General features: G+C 36.7%; 1 protein-coding gene across 3 annotated transcripts in view; it reads right to left on the reverse strand.

Moving 5' to 3' along the window:
* Positions 1–5,889: 5,889 nt before the first annotated feature.
* cgnb (cingulin b) overlaps positions 5,890–23,535 on the reverse strand; it is a 101,042-nt gene continuing 83,396 nt past the window's right edge. For all 3 annotated transcript variants that reach the window (XM_061930739.1, XM_061930737.1, XM_061930738.1), the window contains 7 exons: positions 21,363–21,524; positions 21,150–21,239; positions 15,911–15,994; positions 15,701–15,819; positions 13,086–13,194; positions 7,803–7,966; positions 5,890–6,387 (listed from right to left, as the gene is read on the reverse strand). In XM_061930739.1, coding sequence (XP_061786723.1) covers positions 6,276–6,387; positions 7,803–7,966; positions 13,086–13,194; positions 15,701–15,819; positions 15,911–15,994; positions 21,150–21,239; positions 21,363–21,524 — 840 coding nt within the window. In that variant the 3' untranslated portion in view covers positions 5,890–6,275. The remainder of the gene's footprint in view (positions 6,388–7,802; positions 7,967–13,085; positions 13,195–15,700; positions 15,820–15,910; positions 15,995–21,149; positions 21,240–21,362; positions 21,525–23,535) is intronic.

The raw sequence follows: 23,535 nt of genomic DNA on the forward strand, positions 1-23,535 counted from the left end.
AAAAATACACAATATTCAGTCAAAATAAATAAATATATTGTTTTGCATTGTTTTGTACAATAATGGGTAATTTACAAATTTATTTTACTTTATTAAATTAAAACTACAAAATTATAAGTCAAATTTTAAGTAATGAATACAGTTTTTTTTTTAAATGCATTTTACAATAACATAAAATTTCTTTGTACAAATAAACTCAAAATTATTGTGCAAAAAATAAGTACATAATATTCAGTCAAATGTTAAATAATGAATGCAAATATATTTTTGTATTTATTGTACAATAACAGAACATTTACAATTGTACTCAAATGCATTGAATTAAAAAAAAAAACATTATATTCAGTGAAATTTAAAATCATGTATGAGAATATTATTGTATTTATTGTACAATAACGGAAAATGTTCTGTAATTAAATAAAATAAAAAGGGACAAGCGGTAGAAAATGGATGGATGGATGGAAAAAGAAATACACAATATTAAGTAAAATTTCAAATAATAAATGAAAACATTGTTTTGCATTTACTGTACAATACTGGGAAATTTACAAATGTTCATTATTCAATTAAAATTACACAATAAGTCAAATTTTACATAATGAATGAAAATATATTTTGTATTTATTGTACAACAGAAAATTTACAAATGTACTCAAATTCATTGAATTAAAAATAAATACACAATATTTAGTCAAATGTTAAATAATGAATGCAAATATATTTTTGTATTTATTATACAATAATGGAAAATTTACAAATTTACTAAAATGTAATTCATTTACACAATATTCAGTAAAATCTTAAATAATGAAGGAAAATGGTGTCCTTTTTGTGCAAAAACAGAAGATTTACAAATATACTCACATTTAGTTCATTACAAATTAATATTAAAACATCCTGCTAGGAAGGTGTGGCCAATAATTACAATTTTCATAATTTTTTGTTGCCATACATTTCTTTGTTTTTGCATACATGACCCGAACGTACAAAAGCCTTTTGTGCGGTGCCCAGCCCAAAGTCAATAGTGTTTTAAGAATTGCCACCTGTGTATTATTGTAGCAGGTGACTTAAAAGGAAGAAACGCTTGAATGGCTTCTTGAGAAAACCAAATCCTGTTCTACAGTGAGTGACTATGTCTACGTGTTACTGAATGACTGTAGGCTACCTTTACTCTAACGCTTGTGGGGAGAAGTCTTAATTACAGGCTGATGTCGACAGTAATTACAGTAAACCTGCAAGGATTACACACTTATTCAGTGCTCCAAGGAACTAGCATTAGAATGTAGTGTTGAAATGGCTGTTATCAAAAATGGTGCAGTTGATAAAATGATCATTTTTAGCACACGGCAAATAAATAGTACTGTGCAAAAGAATTGACAGTATTTACTCAAATATAAGACGCTACTTCCCCCCTTACAAAATGGTTTGACAAAAACATGTCCTTTTATTTGAGTCAACTGGTTGCTTTAGCTATGCATGAATAACATGACTTCTTTTTTTTAATAGAAGTTCGCATTACATTTTGGTGAGAATCTGTATAGAGGTATATATATATATATATATATATATATATATATATACATACACACACACACACACACACACATTAGGGTTGTCCCGAAACCAAAATGTATTTAGATACTTTTTTAAATAAAGGGGAACCCACACACAAAAAAAGGCATTATTGGCTTTATTTTAACAAAAAATCTTACAGTACATTAAACTTATGTTTCTTATGGCATTGCAAGAAAAATGTTGTCCTTAAATATAATAGTGTACATACAAGACAACTTGTCTTTTATTAGTATGCAAACAAAGGCTCCTAATTTGGGTTCTGACATATGCAGTAACATATTGTGTCATTTCTCACTCTATTATTTTGTCAACATTATGAAGGACAAGTGGTACAACATTGATTCTTAAACTACTTGTTTTTACTGTTAATATCTGCTTACTTTCTGTTTTAACATTTTCCATCTACACTTCTGTTAAAATGTAATAAACACTTATTCTTCGGTTGTTTGGATGCTTTACATTAGTTTTGGATGACACCACAAATTTGGCTATCAATCCGATACCAAGTACTTAATGCATACTTGCCAACCTTGAGACCTCCGATTTCAGGAGGTGGGGGGTGGGGGGCGGGGGGCGTGGTTAAGATATATATATATATAAGAAATACTTGACTTTCAGTGAATTCTAGATATATATATATATATATATATATATATATATATATAAATAAAAGAAATATTTGAATTTCAGTGTTCATTTATTTACACATATACACACACAACACTCATCTACTCATTGTTGAGTTAAGGGTTGAATTGTCCATCCTTGTTCTATTCTCTGTCACTATTTCAGAACACACACATTATACAAATATACATTATAAAATCAATAAGAAAACGGGAGCTCTAATTTGGGAGTCTGAATTAGGATCAGAAGTTCCTATATAAACATTGCGCACTCACGTCGCCTTTTTGTATTGATTACTGCAGCTGTGCACTGGATTCATTCACAAATACAAACTACAACTCACAAACACTTCAGAGTTAGGCTCCATCATCAGAATGTGTACTTAAACTTATAAAGATCACATGGATATTATTCAGTGAGTTGATTCACCAAAACTAACCTGTTATACAGGAGGAAAAAGCACACAGGACGTTTCAATTGTTCACAGACTGGTCGCGCTCATCAGAATGACAAGACACTTCCTGTCTGCAGGTGATAGCATTCAATTGGGAAGAAACGCCCTACTGCCCCCTACTGACCAATGTGAATACTGACAAATGTGGAATGACAGCTCCAAAAACGAATTCAAACCACAAAATAAAATAAATAAATCAACACAAAAATGTGACACATTATGGGTGGGTCACATATGCATGTACAGTAGATGGCAGTATTGTCCTGTTTAAAAGTGTCACAACATTGCTGTTTACGGCAGACGAACTGCTTTACGGTAGACGAAAACTTGACTGCTGCTGTTGTGTGTTGTTACCGCGCTGGGAGGACGTTAATGAAACTGCCTAACAATAAACCCACATAAAAAACCAAGAACTCGCCCTCGATCATTAGCTGTTTATATTGTGGGAAAGCGCATGTGTGAACAGGCTGTCAACACGTCACTCAGGTCCGCATGGAGCTGGAGGGCCTCCAGCTCCGCCTGAATTTCGGGAGATTTTCGGGAGAAAATTTGTCCCGGGAGGTTTTCGGGAGAGGCGCTGAATTTCGGGAGTCTCCCGGAAAATCCGGGAGGGTTGGCAAGTATGACTTAATGGATCATACATTGGACATAATTTAAAGTCCTCATGTGTCCAGGGACGTATTTCCTGAGTTTATAAACATAATATGAATTTAAAAAAAACAAAAAAAGATTTTGTGATTATAAAAAATATTGATGTAATCATTGTAGTATCGACTAGATAGGCTCATGTACTGGGTATCACTACAGTGGATGTCAGGTGTAGATCCACCCATGGCGTTTGTTTACATTGTGAAGCGCCAGCTTGTTAGCAGTGATGCCGGTGAGCTATCGTATTCGCCTACTGTGTGGTGAAGCATGTTTAGCTATTCCTCGTCCTGCAGGGATGATACTTGTAAGAAACGTACTTTATTTGTCGCCATGGAAGTGAGGATTAGTGATTTAGAAGTAGCTAAAACACTGCCGACTGCGGATGGACGTTAGCCGCTAACCATCTAGCCATGTCTTAAAGCACCTCTTGCTGAGCAGCGTTTCAGTGTTATAACTTCACCTTTATTGGTAGTTTTTAATCCAAAATGCGTCCGTTCTCCCTTTTCTGTCTACACACTGTGTCTGCTTTTAAGTATTCCGTGATTGTGTGCTGCCGAACATGCTCCTCTGCTCTTAAAACCAGCAATGTCATAACGTAAAAAAAAAAAGAAGAAAATAAGACAACCGGTACTTTTTAGAGGCGGTGTAGTACCGATTATGATTCATTAGTATCGCGGTACTTTACTAGTACGGGTATACCGTACAACCCTAATATTCATACATACTGTATACTGTATACACATACACCTGTAAATAACAATGTCATAGCTGTCTTGAGTTTCCAATAATTTCTACAACTCTTATTTTTTTGTGATAGAGGAACACATACTTGTTGGTCACAAAAAACATTCATGAAGTTTGGTTCTTTTATGAATTCATTATGGGTCTACTGAAAATGTGACCAAATCTGCTGGGTCAAAAGTATACATACAGCAATGTTAATATTTAGTTACACGTCTCTTGGCAAGTTTCACTGCAATAAGGTGCTTTTGGTAGCCATCCACATGCTTCTGGTTGAATTTTTGACCTCTCCTCTTGACACAATTGGTGCAGTTCAGCTAAATTTGTTGGTTTTCTGACATGGACTTGTTTCTTCAGCATTGTCTACACATTTAAGTCAGGACTTTGGGAAGGCCATTCTAAAACCTTAATTCTAGCCTGATTTAGCCATTCCTTTACCACTTTTGACGTGTGTTTGGGGTCATTGTCCTGTTGGAACACCCAACTGCGCCCAAGACCCAACCTCTGGACTGATGATTTTAGGTTGTCCTCACAAATTTGGAGGTAATCTTCCTTTTTCATTGTCCCATTTACTCTCTGTAAAGCACCAGACCCATTGGCAGCAAAACAGGCCAAGAGCATAATACTACCACCACCATGCTTGACGGTAGGCATAGTGTTCACCTTTTCTCCTCCAAACATATTGCTGGGTATTGCGGCCAAACAGCTCAATTTTTGTTTCATCTGACCTCACATGGACAAAGATAAGACCTTCTGGAGGAAAGTTCTGTGGTCAGATGAAATGTAGTAAACTGTAAATGGAAAATTCTATGTTTACAGTAAATTCTATAGTTGTTTTTAACAGTGCATTACAGTAAATAAGAAAGGTACCACTTTTATTTGTACAGTAAAATTTTGGCAACGGAGCTGCCAGTTTTTTGTTTTTTTTACAGTATATTGTACTTATCACACAACTGTGTGATTGTAATCTAACTATTTATTGTAGTCTCCCCTGGTTTGTAAATACACATATTTAATATCATGAATATAATTTACTACCATCATAAACTACCTCTTAAATAAAAAAAACAATATATCCGGATTACATTTTAAAAGTAATATGTAAATTATTTAAGCAATAAATAAGAAAAAAACAACTAATACGTCATTAAAAATCTTATAATGGTAATAAGGTAAATAAGAAAAATACATTAAAGTTCATTTGGACTCAATTAAAACTGATAGTTAGAAAATATTAAATTCATGTTTAAACATTTATTATTCATTCGGCCTTGTTGAAGGGTCTGCATTTTTGTCGTATATGATAATAGCATTTCAACAAATCTAACGGTGACACTTTGGCACAACAGTGTGATAAAAAAAAAAAACGTGACACTTTTGGGTCTAAATTTGTACAAAATCCAATACTTATTTTATACCCGCTCTCATTTGATGTTCAGCTACTAAGCTACAAAAATGACTAAATAAAGAAAAGTACTAAATAGAGAAACTAAAACATGCTTAAACTTACTTCTCCTGCAGACTACACAGCTTGGTATCACAAAAGGGCGGACAAGGAGCTGATTCGCTGGCAGAGAAGACAAAGTGTTAGCTGAGAAAAAGATTGGTTAGTATTACAATAGACATAACAATCACTTGCTTTATTCACTGGAAAGGCTGCTTGGAAGTATGCAGGTGGCGGACACGCCTTTTGGAATGGGACCTTAGTTCGACCAGCAGGGGACGTAACCTGTAAACCTGAATGCAAATCTCAAGTACACAAAACAATAAATCACATATAGGTCTCTTTTATTGTGCACTAGTGTCAAAATGGTCGTAAAATACTTTCTAAAAAGGAGAACCGCTGCTAATTACACATTTAATTAATAAGAGAGAAATGTAATATACAAAAAATGCAAGCGTGTGCAACACTAGTATTTAAATAAAGCATATAAACACGCAGGGACGTCATTAATCCGAACAGAGATAACTTTTTAAGGCATTTCAGTGAACAACTACACAACAAAACAGTAGATTAAAAAATAGACTACAATTAGTGTCACAGTGCCAACGTGTATGATTGTCACAGCTAATACAGTGTACACGAAAAATACACAATATCACATCACTTTAGATACAAAAAAAAAAACATGCACTAACTCAAACCCACAAAAACGATATCTCTTTTGGTTTTACGCAACACCCCAAGTTTTTCCTTAGAATACAGTATATTCCATAAGATCTTCCTGCATTAGCAGTTAGAGCCTTGGTGGTGGCCATCGTTCAAGACGTCGTAGAAAGCATCCTCGTCCTCAGAGCTCAACGTGGCCAGAGTGCTGCGGTGGGATTGCTGCGCCTTCCGCCTTCAGGGGGAAAAAACATTGATGAATAAAAACCCAATAACACATAAATAGAGAACATATGCACATAATACTATCAAAGGATACAAACAATTTTTTCTTTTTTTAATTAATTAATTTACAAAATAAATATTTAAAACTAAATAATATATTAATAAAGTAATATTTTTTAGCATGTATTATATGCAGTAGTGCTGTTAAATTTAAAGAGTTAACATACGTAAATTATCACAAAGAAGTATTGCATTAAGCATATCATCACTGTGGAGCAAAAGTTACACCTAGGCATATCTAATACATATGATCCAGATCACAAGGAAGTGTTTTAAATATAGATTAGAATCATCATAGGTTCCTTTAAAATAGCATCTATGCTATAGTAGATGGACAACAAACAACGCTGGTGGAGTTTACCCAGCAGCAATGTGGTCAACAAAGGTACCATACCATACGAACTTTATTTATTAAGCCCTTTAAAAACAACCACAGTTGAAGAACAAAGGGCTGCACACCACAAAGAAATACAAGCAAAGGTAAGGTAAGGTAAGGTAAGTTAAGCGACATTTTTGTAGCAACTGTGATTAATCATTATTAATCCAAATTCAAAAGTGTGATTAATCTGATTAAAAATGAATCATATGACAGCACTAGTATTATACACTGAAGTGCGGGGGAAAAAATTGCGTGCAATTGGGATTTTTTGTTATTACAATTCCGAGTATATTCAAGAATTGATTCTTAAAAACTTTTTTTAAAGCCATTTCTACGCTTTCATTACCCATAACCTCTTCTGAAAAGGTTATAATAATTCACATTCCAAATATTGTATGGCGAGAATCCGTTTGAATTGAGAATTGACTTGTCACACAAAGAATCGGATTGAAAGTGAATCGTGATTTGTGTGAATAAAACGTCTTCAATCCTTCATATGCCTGAATTTAGTCATTTAGATTTATGGATCATTCACTGAAATATACCCAGAAAACAAACCTACTAATGTATCCATACATATTATTTATCTATAATTAAAATGTTTTCCTCATTTGTGAATAGTTTACAAACTTTTTACACCTCAAGTACCAACATCTAAACAATTTAGTGCCAACGCTTTTGCTACCTCCACTGACTTCCAATAGGGGGCTTGTGCTTTCGCCAAATTAGTATTTGTACAATATTTTCACATGTAAATGTCTGTAATATATTTTTATTTATTTTTTAAATGATGAGTACTACTGTACCACTAGTGATACTTGTGCCACAGTCTAAGAATCCATAATAAGTGACCTACTATTGTATTATTGTTATTAGTAGAAGAATGTGGATCATACCGAGTTCACACATCATTATGTATGACGCAGATCAGTTTTAATTTGATACGGGTGTGCCTAATAAAGTGTCCGCACGGGGTGCGGTTTTACTTTAATTCGGACTCCAGCGCTGAGACTTTGGCCTGCATGGCCTCCTGAAGCTCCTGCTGCTCCTCCAGCTCCCTGAGGACCTTTCTGCGCACTCCCTCCAGACGCTCCACCTCGCCCTCGCTCTCGTCCACCTGCCGCTTCAGGGCCTTCACCCGCAGGGTCAGCTGTTGTGGGTCACATACAGGAGGGCAGGGGGTAAAATGTTTACAGGTATGAAATGTTGAGAAGGAGTCATAGGCCAGAGGTTGGCTATTTGTAGATTATATTAGTCTTTTTAGGAATTTAGGATGAGCATATTGGAGGTTCTTCTACACCAAATTCATCAAAGCGCTTGGCTTCCATCCACCAAGTTGGAAGTGTGTCTTGCTAAGGGACTCAAGTCATCTGGCTGAAGGTGTCTCCTAATACTTTTATCCGTATAGTACAGGGGTGCACCCAGCCCTCCAGCCTCTTTAATTTGGCCCGTGAGACATCACAAGTTCAACAAAGCATCGTACCAAGGAGTGCTTTCAAATTAATTTTAAATACCAGACGGTTTCTGAATGCTCCATATCTGCTACCATCTTGAGGACAATGTGAGTAAATCATATCAATGACCCATGAAAGTATTTTCGAAAAAATAGCACAGCATTTACTTATATGAAACAATCCAAACAACCTTCTTCCCTAGTCATGGGGCTAAGAAAAAATTTGCAACTAACATAAAGGTCAACACACATGGTCACACATAACACAACCAGCACACTGAACATTGTGGAGGATATGAAAAATGTCCAAACATCATAACATTTTTTTCTAAATGACACCCATTTAAATCCATTAGAGTGCATGATGGGTAAAATGTAAAACACTCTTCACACTTATCAATTGTTGGCGCATTTTAGCTGCTTGATATATAAGGAGGTCGTCACGGAAGTTAACAAGGTAGGAGTCAAACTTTCACATACTCTTAGTATCCAATTATATATCCATCATATTAATATAATATGTACACACACACACACCCAGCCCAATGCGGCCCCCAAGTCAAAAAGTTTGGACACCCCTGGTATAGAGTATATCAGGGGTGCTCATTACGTCGATCGCGAGCTACCGGTCGATCGTGGAGGGTGTGTCAGTCGATCACAAGCCAGGCATTAAAAAAATAGTCCTAAAAATGAGCGATCATAAATCTTCACTATGACGTCACTTTCGTCACTTGATTGACATTCACGGCACCCGAGGGTCTTCTGAGATGACGCTGGCTGCTGCCAGCTCATTAAAATTACCGACAGGAAGGAGAGAAACACTTTATTTCAACAGACTCTGGCGCCGTACCTGTCGTCAAAACTCCTAAGACCGACTGCACAGTTGCACAATAAAAGCGCTTCTTCATCCTGCCTGCGCTAACAAAATAACAGTCTCAGAAAGCTGGCGTGCACAAGCTAGCAAGCTACGGAGTTTGCCGACAATGTATTTCTTGTAAAGTGTATACAAAGGAGTACGGAAGCTGGATAAATAAGATGCCAAAAACCAACCACTTTCATGTGGTATTGGACAGAAAGGAGGACTTTTTTTCTCCTCCATTCGAAAATGCGGACGTTATCAGCACCACTGTCTGATTCCAATCAATGCAAGTCATCAGAATCAGGTAATACACCAACTTATATTCTTGTCTTCATGAAAGAAAGGAATCTATATGTGTTAAACATGCTTGTATTATCTTTAAACACTTTTAACTTATTAACAATATTAACTATATGTGTTAAACATGCTTGTATTATCATTAAACACCTTTAACTTGTTAACAATATTAACTATATGTGTTAATCATGCTTGTATTATCTTTAAACACCTTTAACTTGTTAACAATATTAACTATATGTGTTAAACATGCTTGTATTATCTTTAACCACCTTTAAGTTGTTAACAATATTAACTATATGTTAAACATGCTTGTATTATCTTTAAACACCTTTAACTTGTTAACAATATTAACTATATGTGTTAAACATGCTTGTATTATCTTTAAACACCTTTAACTTGTTAACAAAATTAACTATAAGTGTTAAACATGCTTGTATTATCATTAAACACCTTTAACTTGTTAACAATATTAACTATATGTGTTAAACATTCTTGTATTATCATTAAACACCTTTAATTTATTAACAATATTAACTATATGTGTTAAACATGCTTGCATTGTCATTAAACATCTTTAACTTGTTAACAATATTAACTATATGTGTTAAACATGCTTGCATTATCTTTAAACACATTTAACTTATTAACAATATTAACTATATGTGTTAAACATGCTTGTGTTATCATTAAACACCTTTAACTTGTTAACAAAAACATATTTCATAAATTATATATATGATTGAGGTAGAGCCCCACGACTTGATCAATTGAAAAGTAGCTCGCCTGCAGAAAAAGTGTGAGCACCCCTGGAGTATATGATCAATGTCACACTGGGTTTACTAAATCCATATAAGATTTTCTATCTTATCAAAAACTGTTTGTACATCACACTTTCAATATTGCAGATTCACCACAACGCCAATTTATTTGGGGACCTTTAATTAATGTATTTTTTTAAAGCACATTCTACATTTTTTTTGTCCTAAATTAAAAATGTTCAAGACCTAAAATGGTTACATAAGCTAAAACCTATCAATACAAGAGTAGTATTGGCTACTAGATGAGACAAAACAAACTGGAGCGCGTTGTTCAGTCTTGTGGCCATTGCAGTGGTTCTCAAACATTTTACACGAAGTAGCACCTCAGAAAAAAGACCATCATTAAAATACAGTAGCATAGTAGGCCTAAATGTTCATTAAAGAAAAAGCATAGGTTTTATTTAACAAGTACGTTTAATATTTGGGGTCACTGTAACACAGTTTGAACAGTAACACTGTTTGAATATAGGAAAATAAGACAATGTACTTTAATAAAGTGATTCTTTGGCATACCACTAGATGGAGCCCACTCGTGGTACAAGTACCACAGTTTGAGAATCCACTGCTGCATTGCATTAAAAGAGTGTAAAGGTGACTAAAGGGTGTTATTTCATGTCTAGAGGGTTCTCATAATGTTGCAAAGTGTATTGAAAAGGTCGTAAACGTTTTCTTAAATGCTCTAGCTATGAAAATATTTGATTTATAATTAGTGATTCCTACTTTGCGGAAATTCTTTTATTGCAGTCATGTCTGCAACCAATTAACAGCGATAAACGTGGGACGTCTGTACTACTACAAACTTTTAAATATCACAAGTGATTATTCAGAATATCCATTATGCAGTAAAAAATGCCAGTACCACAAGATAAATCATTATTTTGGAAAATAATACAAAAAATATATAGCAGTTTTAATAGGGAAAAGTCATGATTTTGCAAGAGAAAATTTAAAAAAGGGTGTTGTCAAATGTTACATTTTTAAAATCAGATTAATCACTCTTTTGAATTTGGATTCATCGTGAATAATCACAGTAAATTACTTGCATGCATTATTTAAATTAACTTGCTAAAGAGACCAATATTTGGACACAAATGCAATTTCATTGTCAGAATGTAATACAGGAACATTATTTTAATATTTTACTTGAATATACGTCATTTATTTGCCCAAAACTTGTTAACAGTTCTATCATAAATCCTGCCTTGGTTTATTTTGGATTAAAATAAATAAGCATGTGCACTCAAACCAAAACTGTGAGATTAATCTGCGTAAAAACATGATTAATGAGATCGATTTTTGTGATTAATCGCATGAGTTAATGCACTAAATTTGACAGCCTTAATAAAATAAAATAAATTAAAAAAAGTAAAAGTAAAATTAGATCAAATTAAATAAGTATTTTTTGTTCTGCATTTGCTGCGATGAGGTGGCCCCCGCCTTCCGCCCGATTGTAGCTGAGATAGGCTCCAGCGCCCCCCGCGACCCCAAAGGGAATAAGCGGTAGAAAATGGATGGATGGATGTTCTGCATTTGATATGGCAGTTGTCAAGTGTAACAGTGATTTGGCTGATTGTCTAATCTCTGGGTTGATGAGGACTGCTGTAGTGACCGCTTGCTGCTCGGTGAAGCAATCCAGTGTGTCATGCTTGGTGTCCACGATTGACATGGTGATTAACGCGGTGATTAAACTCAGATGAGCAGTCGAGTTGCAAAAATCGCGTAAAAAATGCAGAGGTTAGCTTTCGGTTTGTTGGATGCGCAAAGGTCAGATGGCTATGTTTCTGATTATTACAAAAATTAAATAAATAAAACTGACTGGAGTTTGCATGTCCTACCCGTGACTGCGTGGGTTCCCTCCGGGTACTCCGGCTTCCTCCCACCTCCAAAGACATGCACCTGGGGATAGGTTGATTGGCAACACTAAATTGGCCCTAGTGTGTGAATGTTGTCTTGTCTATCTGTGTTGGCCCTACGGTGAGGTGGCGACTTGTCCAGGGTGTACCCCGCCTTCCGCCCGATTGTAGCTGAGATAGGCTCCAGCGCCCCCCGCGACCCCGAAGGGAATAAGCGGTAGAAAATGGATGGATGGATGGATGACTGCATTCTGCCTGTGAGACCTCTATTCTCTAAATGAGAAATATGGTCATGTTTTAATCTAGTCACACCCCGAGTAAATAGTAATAATAGTAATTTTGCACGGAAAATTCTAAATTTTACCGAAATACCTTGCCATTTTAAAAGCTCTAGAATTTTGCAGTCAATTTGCAGTATTATATGAGCAATATATCGCTATTTTTACGAGAGAAAGTCAGTTTTGAAACAAAAAAGGCAATTTGCACAAGAAAAAACAAACAAACAAAAAAGCCTGTCAAATTCATGTGATTGATCACATAAAATATCACATTAATCACGTATAAAATTTTTACAAAGTTTTGAGCAAAAAAATGACGTGCATTCAAAGTACCATTAAAACATTTCATATGATTGTGTCTATATAATTCTGACAAAATTGCATTCGTATTAAAATATTTTACGTTACTTTGACATGTTGCCATTTTACAAGAAAAACGGGGTTTCATTGGTACTTTAACTAACTTTAACTTTAAAAAAAAGCAGAAAAAAAGCTGCACTGTTTGAGGAAAAAGTTACAATTTTACAACACAAAAGTGGTGAGTAAAAACAAGAACTATATTGCAACAGAAAGCTTTGTAATTTTATAAGTTAAAGTCGTAATATGAAAATCCAATGTATACCTGCTTGTTCTGTTCCAACTTTTCACAGCGGCCCTAATATGTTGAATGTAAGTCTTGGGTATAAACACTAAAGATGTTTTGCATACCTGATCCTTCTGTTCGACATGCTGGCTCCTCTCCTGGTCCAGCGTGGCGTTCAACTCCTTCAGTTTCCTCTCGGTTCGTCTGTGAGAGGCCTGGATGCCGCTCTTCTCTCTACGTGCACAAATGTCATATTATTTAATTTTTTGGACTATAAGGCGCACTTGAAATCCTTTCATTTTCTCAAAAATCGACAGTGCGCCTTACAACCCGGTGCGTCTAATGTACGCATTTTTTCTGGTTGTGCTTCAGGGTTTCCCGCAGCGCTTTGTTGTTAAGGCGGCCGCCTTAACAACAGTCACCGCCTAAACTAACGTCTTAACAAGCTGCTACGCTTCGTTCTGCCTCAGTCAGTACGTCTCTGCAGCACCCAGCATTGTCTCACCCACAGAACCATCTGATTGGTTACACGCAGAGCGGTAACAGCCAATCAGCAGTGCGTATTCAGAGCGCATGGTGTCAGTGCTTCTGCGGTGGGGTGAGCAGATAGGTGTTTAGCAGGTAGGCATAAGGCCGCGGACTCTCCCCAAATTATAATAAACACCTCCCAGTCCCCTACAACTCAACTACTAGTAACATCACTATGAGCCCGTTGACGTTCTAGAAACATAAGCGGCAGCTCAGCACGCTCACAGTCCTTGAGGTGAAAGCTAATTAGCTTTTAGCGTAACGTTAGCTCACTGTGCGGTGTGTATGTGTGCATGCGTGTGTGTGTGTCTGTCTGAGAGAAAGACAAGCATTATTGACCTACAGTTAACAACTAAGTTATTTCACTTTACCTTTTTCTGTGTTGATTGAACTGTGTTGAAGCAGCAAAAAACAACATTATGTTAAATGAAGAGTTTCCTGAAGCTGTCTCTGATAGTTGATATAATAATGTAACTGCATCATAAAGCCTACATGAACTCCATGGTGTTCAGGGATGAATAGTCTCTCCTATTGCTATTGTACTATTTTTTCAGCTACAGTATAGTTACATTAATCATTAGTAATGTAGCAGCCTAGTTTTGAATGGCAGGGTCCCTGCTATCACATGTTGATAAAAATATAACATTTACATAATAAAAATCAACTACAGGCTTCCCGAATGCTGTAACAAATTAAGTATGAGTTTAGCATATGTCAGCATGTGGCCCCATTTTTAACTCTTTTTTTCAACCGCTTGTTGCAAACGCTTGTTGCAAACGCTTGTTGCAAATGCTTACTTACAGTAAGTCATTAATTTGACTTAAGTCATTATTTTGACTTAGTAAGTATTATTTTGTCATATTTTTGACATAGTAAATTACTAAGTCAAAATATTGACTTACTAAGTCATAATAATGACATAGTATCTCAGGTAACTAGGAGTGTTTTGTGTATTGTTTTTACTTTACGGAAAAAATATCGAGATATATATAGTATATCGGCATTCAGCATATGGAGCGGAAAACAACCAAAAATTGTAGGCTTCCTCACGCGACGAAGCCGGCCTACTTCACCACAGTCTGTAGTCTATTGCCCCCCCCCCCCAGGCTGTGGTGGCAGCGATGAGCTGGAGACGTGATGGCGACAGGACGAGTTACTCTGTTCCTTACACCCACCCACCCCCTTCTCCGTGGAGAGACACCACCTTAACTAACACATTTTCTGGGGGAAACACTGTGCTTACTGACCTCGAAGCAATTTTACTATATGTGGCACATGGTGAAATGATAAGTGTGAGCAGTGATCAGTCACACATAAGAGATATGAGTGCACTGCAGATTGACTCACACCTGTTCAATAAATGACGCTAGCAAGTACCCGTAAACAAGCAACAGCGAAACTTTGATGTTTCATTGAGAATATGGAACATTACACACGACGCTCAAAAATCTGTCAAAATGTTTTAGTACGATTTTGGAAAGTTTCGAAGCCCCACCGCTTGATGGAATGCGGAGCATTACGGCTAACGTAGTCAGATGTACTGTGCTTCAGCATACGGATATTATTATGTGTGTGTACAAGGACCCCAAAACGGCACCTATTAAGAGACATTATCTGGTATTTTGTTTCGACCTATTATGCAAAACCAACTTTTTCTACCTATTGGTACCTGCTGATGTGTATTTGGGATCTGCATAAGTCACGAAAAGTTACATGCGTTGTCAATAAGCTCTTTCTTTTTCTCTATCCTCTTGTTGTGGGGCATTCAATCTCTGCTGTTGCCATTTCTAATACAATACAAAGTAGCGTACAGTTCTAACTTATGTCTGTCAGTACACTCGCTATGAAAGCGCTAGACTACCGGTAGAACAAAGATGACGGGGAGAAGACGCTGTCGAAGTGGAGCCACGTAAATGAGACCGCTGACAAAAAGGCGCATCCTGAAGAGACGGTCAGAAAACGGCTTGAAGGAGGTTTGTAAAATGTATTCTTTGCAAAATTTTGATCAAAAACTACAAGTACATGTTATGTAGATCATTATACGACCCCTTTAATGCGCCATATACCGGTAATCCGGTGCGTCTTTTGTATGAAAATAGACTTGCTCATCGGCAGTGCGCTTTATAATCCGCTGCGCTGTATGGGCCTAGAATACTGTATAATACTGCAACGGCGCTGTCATCAGCACATTTTAATAAATCTTTTCTTCTACCTTTCTTCACTGCGCAGCCTCTCCTCCAACTCCTGAATTTTGCTTTCCAAGAGGGCAATGCCGGCCGTGGGCCGAGTTTGTCCCTCCATGTCAGCCATGCGGGACCTAAGCTCCTTCACCTGCAATTCCAGGTACATAGCAATGTTAGGCAACTCCCTCCCCGAAAAAAACGATAACCTGTGTGTGTCGTTTGGATTTATGAGCGTGCACCTGTCTGTCAATCGCACTTTTGTCCATCTCCAGGTCATGTCGGGCAGAACGCTCTTGCATCAGCTCGGAGCGAAGCTGGTCCACCTGAAAGAGAACATACTGTGTGAGCCAACAGTAATGTGCTCACTGCATTAGGAAAACACCTGCATCATCTATTGGGATCAGTGTTGCCAAGTCTGCTTATTAAAAGCAACTTTGGGCTTGATTTCCTGCTTACTGCTCGCCAAGTATGACCACGTGTTCTTACAAAACAGTTTAAGTTAGTAACAATATCAAAAATATAAGAATAAAATGTATATATGTATAAAATAAATGCAACTAAAATTAAAAATATGACATATCTCTGCACATTTATCGTGGATTAAGTTAACGAAACATGTGTTTCACGGTCCTAAAAACAATGAGTGAATGAATTGTTAAGCTAAAAATATCCACTTAGGTAAAAATCATACATCAATCAGGGTTTAAAAATCTCAAGGTATTCAATTTTTTCATGTTTTTCAAATTGTATTACATTAACTGTGTTTATTATCTTACTGTAGCATATGCATTGTGCAATAATAAAGGTATCTTTATTTTTCACTTGTTGGGCTTGTTTTTATAGCTTTGCAACACTGATTTTCATTCAGATCCGATACCCGGTAAAATTCAGGCTGGTATCGGCGATTCCGAACCGATCCAAATATTTTGTGCAAATATACCTAATGTGTATGGTAACATTTAAAAAGTAGTGTACCTTAAGAGTTGCTGCTTTTGGAGAATCATCTTAAAACTAGAGATGTCCGATAATGGCTTTTTTGCCGATATCCGATATTCCGATATTGTCCAACTCTTAATTACCGATTCCAATATCAACCGATACAATATATACAGTAATGGAATTAACACATTATTATGCCTAATTTTGTTGTGATGCCTCGCTGGATGCATTAAACAATGTAACAAGGTTTTCCAAAATAAATCAACTCAAGTTATGCCATATTTATTATTGAAGTCACAAAGTGCATTATTTTTTTAAACATGCCTCAAAACAGCAGCTTGGAATTTGGGACATGCTCTCCCTGAGAGAGCATGAGGACGTTGAGGTGGGCGGGGTTGGGGGTGGGGCGGGGCTGAGGTGAGGGGGGAGAGGGCGTAGCGGGGGGTGTATATTGTAGCGTCCCGGAAGAGTTAGTGCTGCAAGGGGTTCTGGGTATTTGTTCTGTTGTGTTTATGTTGTGTCACGATGCGTATGTTCTCCCGAAATGTGTTTGTCATTCTTGTTTGGTGTGGGTTCACAGTGTGGCGCATATTTGTAACAGTGTTAGAGTTGTTTATACGGCCACCCTCAGTGTGACCTGTATGGCTGTTGACCAAGTATGCGTTGCATTCACTTGTGTGTGTGAAAAGCCGTAGTATTATGTGACTAGGCCGGCACGCAAAGGCAGTGCCTTTAAGATTTATTGGCGCTCTGTACTTCTCCCTACGTCCCTGTACACAGCGGCATTTTAAAAAGTCATACATTTTACTTTTTGAAACAGACACCGATAATTTCCGATATTACATTTTAAAGCATTTATCGGCCGATAATATCGGCAGTCCGATATTATCGGACATCTGTACTTAAAACGATAAAAATTCCGAACCGATCCAAATACTTTGTGCAAATATACCTAACGTGTATGGTAACATTGAAAAAGTTGTGTACTTTAAGAGTTGCTGCTTTTGGAGAATCATCTTAAAACAATAAAAAATCACAGGAATAAACAAATGATGGTGTTGTACTGCAATGAATGTGTTATCTTATTTATATTTGACTCTGCATGTAGTGTCTCCAAATAGCTTACAATAAAGTAATACATACACTTGCTGTTTTATAATACAGCGTAACCCATTTAAATTGCCCGTCATTTTAATTAAAAAAACAAATGACAGACTGAATGACTGATTACGCACTTACCTAGGCGGAAGAAAAAATAGTTCCCACCAATCGCGTTTCATTTAGACAAGATTTCAATGATTTAGTGACTTTACTCTGTGTTCCTGATAATGATATACTTCATCTCGAATAACTGAAGTATCTAAAATATCAATATTGTAAAAATCGATATTAGAGCTCAAATATTTGCTATCAGCTGGATCGATATTTCAGTATCGATCCGCACATCACTCCTAACGGGATCCAACACACCAGTTAATATGTGCATCAATGGGCACATCATGACCCCTCTCATGAAATAAAATCATCAAAATAATACACACTACAATCAATTGGCCACCGATTAGTATCGGACGAGTTCAGTAGAAAAAGTATGAGATCGACAAAATGGTCTAAAATGGTGATTTAGCGCTAACAGTGTATATCCATTCACAGTGCGCAGCTGCTCCCCTTAGTTAATATTTATCACCTCCACTGCGCAAATAAAGTATATTTCTAACAAGTTATCACAGTAGCACAAGGCTAAACATGTCACACATCGAGTAAATGCAAACATGGGGAACAAGAGAGCATGCTAATGGCTGAATTAGCCGCTAAGCTAAACTAGCTTGAAACAACACAACAAATAAGTGCTTAAGCGGCTTTAAAAAGTCTAGATAGAACTGTGTTACAGCTGAAACTAACAAGCTATGAACATGAAATGAACAAGTAGATTAATACAAGTTGAGAGAGAATATAAAATAACAACAATTGAGCACCTGTGTTTGATGGTGTGTCGGCGCCATATATGGTAGTGTCGATACCAAAAGTAGTATCCGTATAAGATCAATACTAGAGTGATTAGATCAATATTTTATCAATATATTGATTACAAATTCAAGTAATAAGTAAAAATGTTTTAAATAAGTAGTAGATAGTGCTTTGTGCGTTTGTTCAGTAATAATGTATTATTTACTTTGTATGTAATAATGAAATAACTTAAATATTTGGTTGATATTGTCACACCGCTGTCCTGTGTTTTTTTTCTGATTATAATTGTGATCAAAAGCCTAACAGCAAAATTACAGAATATTTCAAATTAAAACGTATTGGAATCAGAATTGGTATTGCTAGGTGCCCCTGTAACTATAAGTTATTGGATCACTATGTTACAAATATGTCAGCCGCCAAAGGACCTTTTGGCACTTCTAACCTATTTTGAAATCTTACTCTTATAATGAATTAATATGACAAAATACACAAGTGTGAACATTACATCAGCAGCGAATCTTTCAGCTCAGTTTATTAAAAGTCAAAGCCAACGGAATAACAGTTGTTTTTTTTAATTAGTCGAAATCAAGAAATTAGTCCAAATATTAATGTTTGGCAAATTAGTAACTCCAAAATAAGGCGATTTTATGGCTCCTTTTGCAGATCATGCAGTGCAGTGAATATCAAATTGTGGTACGTATACTCTATCTACAGTGTTGGGACTAACGCGTTACAAAGTAGCGCGTTACTGTATCGCCGTTAGTTTCGGCGGTAACTAGTAATCTAACGCGTTATTTTTTTATATTCAGTACCTCAGTTACCGTTACTACATGATGCGTTACTGCGTTATTTTACGTTATTTTGTATGTAGTATCGGCTAGAAACAGAAGATCTGAGTGTGTTTAATTGCAGCGCTGCAGTGTCGGCCTTCTGAATGTTCTTGTGTCACAAGAGGCGCGCTGTCTGGGTGTGGGAAGGGGAGGGGAGGGGGAGAGGGGTGCGCAATACAACGTAAACCGTTGGCCAACCAAAAAGTAACCACAGAACTAAGTGTTCAGTGGTTACTTTTTGCTTGGCCAAGCGGACGTGACAACAGGCTGTCCTCACTCAGGTCCGCACGGACCTGGAGGGGGCGTGCCTTAAGTCCGGCTGAAAATCGGGAGAATGGTTGTCCCCCGGAGAGGCACTGAAATTCGGGAGGGTTGGCAAGTATGAGATATTCTAACTTCTTTTCTTTTGTCGAGCACAAAGAAAAGAACATTTTAGTTAAATGTTAGTTGTGTATTGGATCAAAGATCCCGTCTACTGCCCAAAAAAACAATTCAAAGTTTTCAAGTATGAGATATTCTAACTTCTTTTCTTTTGTCGAGCACAAAGAAAAGAACATTTTAGTTAAATGTAAGTTGTGTCTTCGATTAAAGATCCCGTCTACTGCCCAAAACAACAATTCAAATCTGCCTGGTTAGGCTTTGTGTATGTCACATGTGCCTTCCTTAGGTGAAGCCAGGTTTACAGCTATGTTGTTATTATGCTGTTTGTTACTTATGCATGTTATGTTGCAGCTATTTAAAATAGTTTTGTCAATTTGTTCTGGCCTGAAACAAATTGGCCCTTTGAAACAATATCTTTGTCTTTGTGTGTTGTATGTAGAGCACATTGCTTAGCAGAGTTGAGTGATGCAAATGCATGTCAAGTTGATCAACACATTGACAGTACTGAAATGAAGGCTAAAAGGGCATTAATGGAAGCCTTTAAAAAAAAAAAAAAAGAAGTAACTAAATAGTTACTTTTCACAGTAACACATTACTTTTTGGTGTAAGTAACTGAGTTAGTAACTGAGTTACTTTTGAAATAAAGTAACTAGTAACTGTAACTAGTTACTGGTTTTCAGTAACTAACCCAACACTGTCTATCTAGTGGTACGCCAAAGAATCACTTAATTAAATATTTAAACACAGTGTTACTGTTGTGGCTTGTGCAGCCCTTTGAGACACTTGTGATTTAGGGCTATATAAATAAACATTGATTGACTGATTGAAACGGTGTGTAATGTTACTCAGGCAAAAAATAGGAATATAGTTGGTGAATAAAACCTATGCTTTGTTTTTAATGAATACTTAGACCTACTAGGCTACTGTATTTTAATGTTGGTCATTATGGTGGTACTTGGGAGATCCGAGTGTTTTCTGAGGTGGTACTTGGAGAAAAAAGCTTGAGAACCACTGATATAGTTAATAGCACTCATCATAAATACACTGAAAAATTCACAATTAATACAAATATAGGCCGATCTCATTCATGGATCATCAAAGCGCCCCTACTAAAAACAACACTGCCCGCAGTACAAATACTGTACTTTAGCTAATTAACTTTATTATGTTTGATTATTCGAATGCAGCTGAGATAGGCTCCAGCACCCCCCGCGACCCCAAAAGGGACAAGCGGTAGAAAATGGATGGATGAATGTTTGATTATATTTTTGGATTGAACTTTTGTATTGTATCTCTTTAGTGTTCGTGTGTGTCTATTGAAGTGTCCAGTGACTGTGTTGACTGAAAAAAAGTGTTGCACCTGATCTCTGCTGCGGGTGATGCGATCATTCAAAAGCTCCACGCTGCTCTTCTCCTCATCCAACTCTATCTCCAGGGTCTTTATTTTATCCTATGCACCCACACAGACACACACACACACACACACACACACACACACACAAAATACAGTGAATAACACTGTACTAAGTTACACTCTGAGCCATTTTTAGACTTCAGCACCTTTGCCCCTCACCTCCAGCCCCCTCATCTCGCGGGTGCGATCCGTCTGGCTGCCCTTCTCTGACTCCAGCTCGCCCTCCAAGTGTTTGAGGCGGTTGTTGAGGAGGTCTCTCTCCAGCTGGGCGCTGTCTCGTTCCTCGCTGCACGTCAGGAGCTCCTTCTTTAGACGTGACACCTAAATATAAATGCACACCATTTTGTTATTTTGATTATTTTGCTCTGAAATGCTCCACTGTTGTATAAAAGCTGTTACATATACTGTAATAATGTACATGGGAATTGGGATTGTTATATATTGTATATTAATTATATATTAATAAAAAATATAATATAATATAATATAAATATATCAGTATATATTATATACTGTATATATAATATGTAAATATTACATACATGTTATATTTTATATTGCTACTATGGTACAATTTTAGTCTACTTTATACCTGCATTATCCTTTCCATCCTTACCCTTTCCATTCTTTGTAACTGAGCTACTGTGTGGAACAATTTCCCTTGTGGATCAATAAAGTGTGTCTAAGTCTAAAAGGGCTAAGAAACTAAGGGCATGCAAAACTGATCTACTCAGCTTGCGCGCAGAGGATTGTGTGTCTTAAAATGGGCAAAATACAGAGCGCAATCCATTTAGCTCGTCTGCCTTTTTGTATGTGCAAAATATATACTGATTATTAGAATGTCCCCAATACTGCGGGGAGGAGATGTAAAGATAATAATTTAGAGCTCAAAATGTGATTCATCAAGACTGAAACTGCTCGCTGGTTTGCATCTATATTTAGCACGTTTGAAATCTACAAGCAAACATATTTGGACTGTCATAAATAAAAAAAACTGTAGACATATTGTCCGTTCAGCAATATCCTTTTATAATTGTGTAGCTGCTGGATGACTTAAGGAGCTACCGTAAATTCTGGACTAAAAGTCGCTACTTTTATCCTTCGCTTTGAACACTACGGCTTATAGAATGGTGCGGCTAATTTATGGATTTTTCTTTGCTAGCGGCCACAATTCAGATAGTTTTAATCAAAATACAAGCAGAGACATTGAAAAGGTGTGTAGTTAGGGGGACGGCGTGGCGAAGTTGGGAGAGTGGCCGTGCCAGCAATCTGAGGGTTACTGGTTCAATCCCCACCTTCTACCATCCTAGTCACGTCCGTTGTGTCCTTGAGCAAGACACTTCACCCTTGCTCCTGATGGGACTGGTTAGCGCCGTGCATGGCAGCTCCCGCCATCAGTGTGTGAATGTGTGAATGTGTGTGTGTGAATGGGTGAATGTGGAAAATAGTGTCAAAGCGCTTTGAGTTCCTTAAAAAGGTAGAAAAGCGCTATACAAGTACAAGTACGACCCATTTATTTCAGCTACGGCACCATCTTTTGGACGAGTTTGCTCACTGCAGGTGCTGTGGGGTGAACGTCTACAGCATTTTCTTCTCTTTAGTGCTTTAAACCAGAAGTACGAGTGCCGTTCCATCTTCTAGTCATCCATAGCGTTTCTATTCGTATGCATTGTTCATTCATCACTCCAAGCAATGTTTAAGATGTACAATTTAACTAAAACAATTCATACTTCCTAAAACAACCCATGTGTGATGTCTGTAGGTGTGTTTTTATGCATATTTGTGCGTGCTATCGTAATGTAATCAAGATAGCACCGTTAGCATGAGCTAATATGCTAACAAGTTTACTAGTGTCTGTTTTAGTATTTTTAACTTACAATGGCTTTCTTTTTGTATTGTTTCAGTTTCACAAATTCCTCAGTAAATTCACCAAAATGTCACTGTGGAGTTAATGAGTCTGTTTAGCTGATTGGAGAGCTAGCTTTCGCAGTTAGTCGGTCCATGACGATGACTTCTGTTTTGTTCGATCAGCCGTTTTACTGCCGTGTTACAGGCACCGTTTCGAAACAATTAAGGTATGTAAATAAATATTTACAAAATCTTTCTGTGTAAAAAACTCATTTCACAACGTACTGTATATATCTGCGGTTTATAGTCCGGTGGAGCTAATATATGGGAAAATATTTTTTCTTCTACAATTTTGTGGCTTATACACTGGTGCGCTCTATAGTCTGCTGGCATTTTTTTTTATTGGTGTTCATTTTTTCATATAGGAGATATATTTTTGACATACCTTTTATAGGAAAACATTTTTTTTTTTGCAATATGCATT

The sequence above is a fragment of the Nerophis lumbriciformis genome, linkage group LG37, assembly GCF_033978685.3.
Source record: "Nerophis lumbriciformis linkage group LG37, RoL_Nlum_v2.1, whole genome shotgun sequence".
In the NCBI taxonomy this organism is placed as follows: Eukaryota; Metazoa; Chordata; class Actinopteri; order Syngnathiformes; family Syngnathidae; genus Nerophis; species Nerophis lumbriciformis.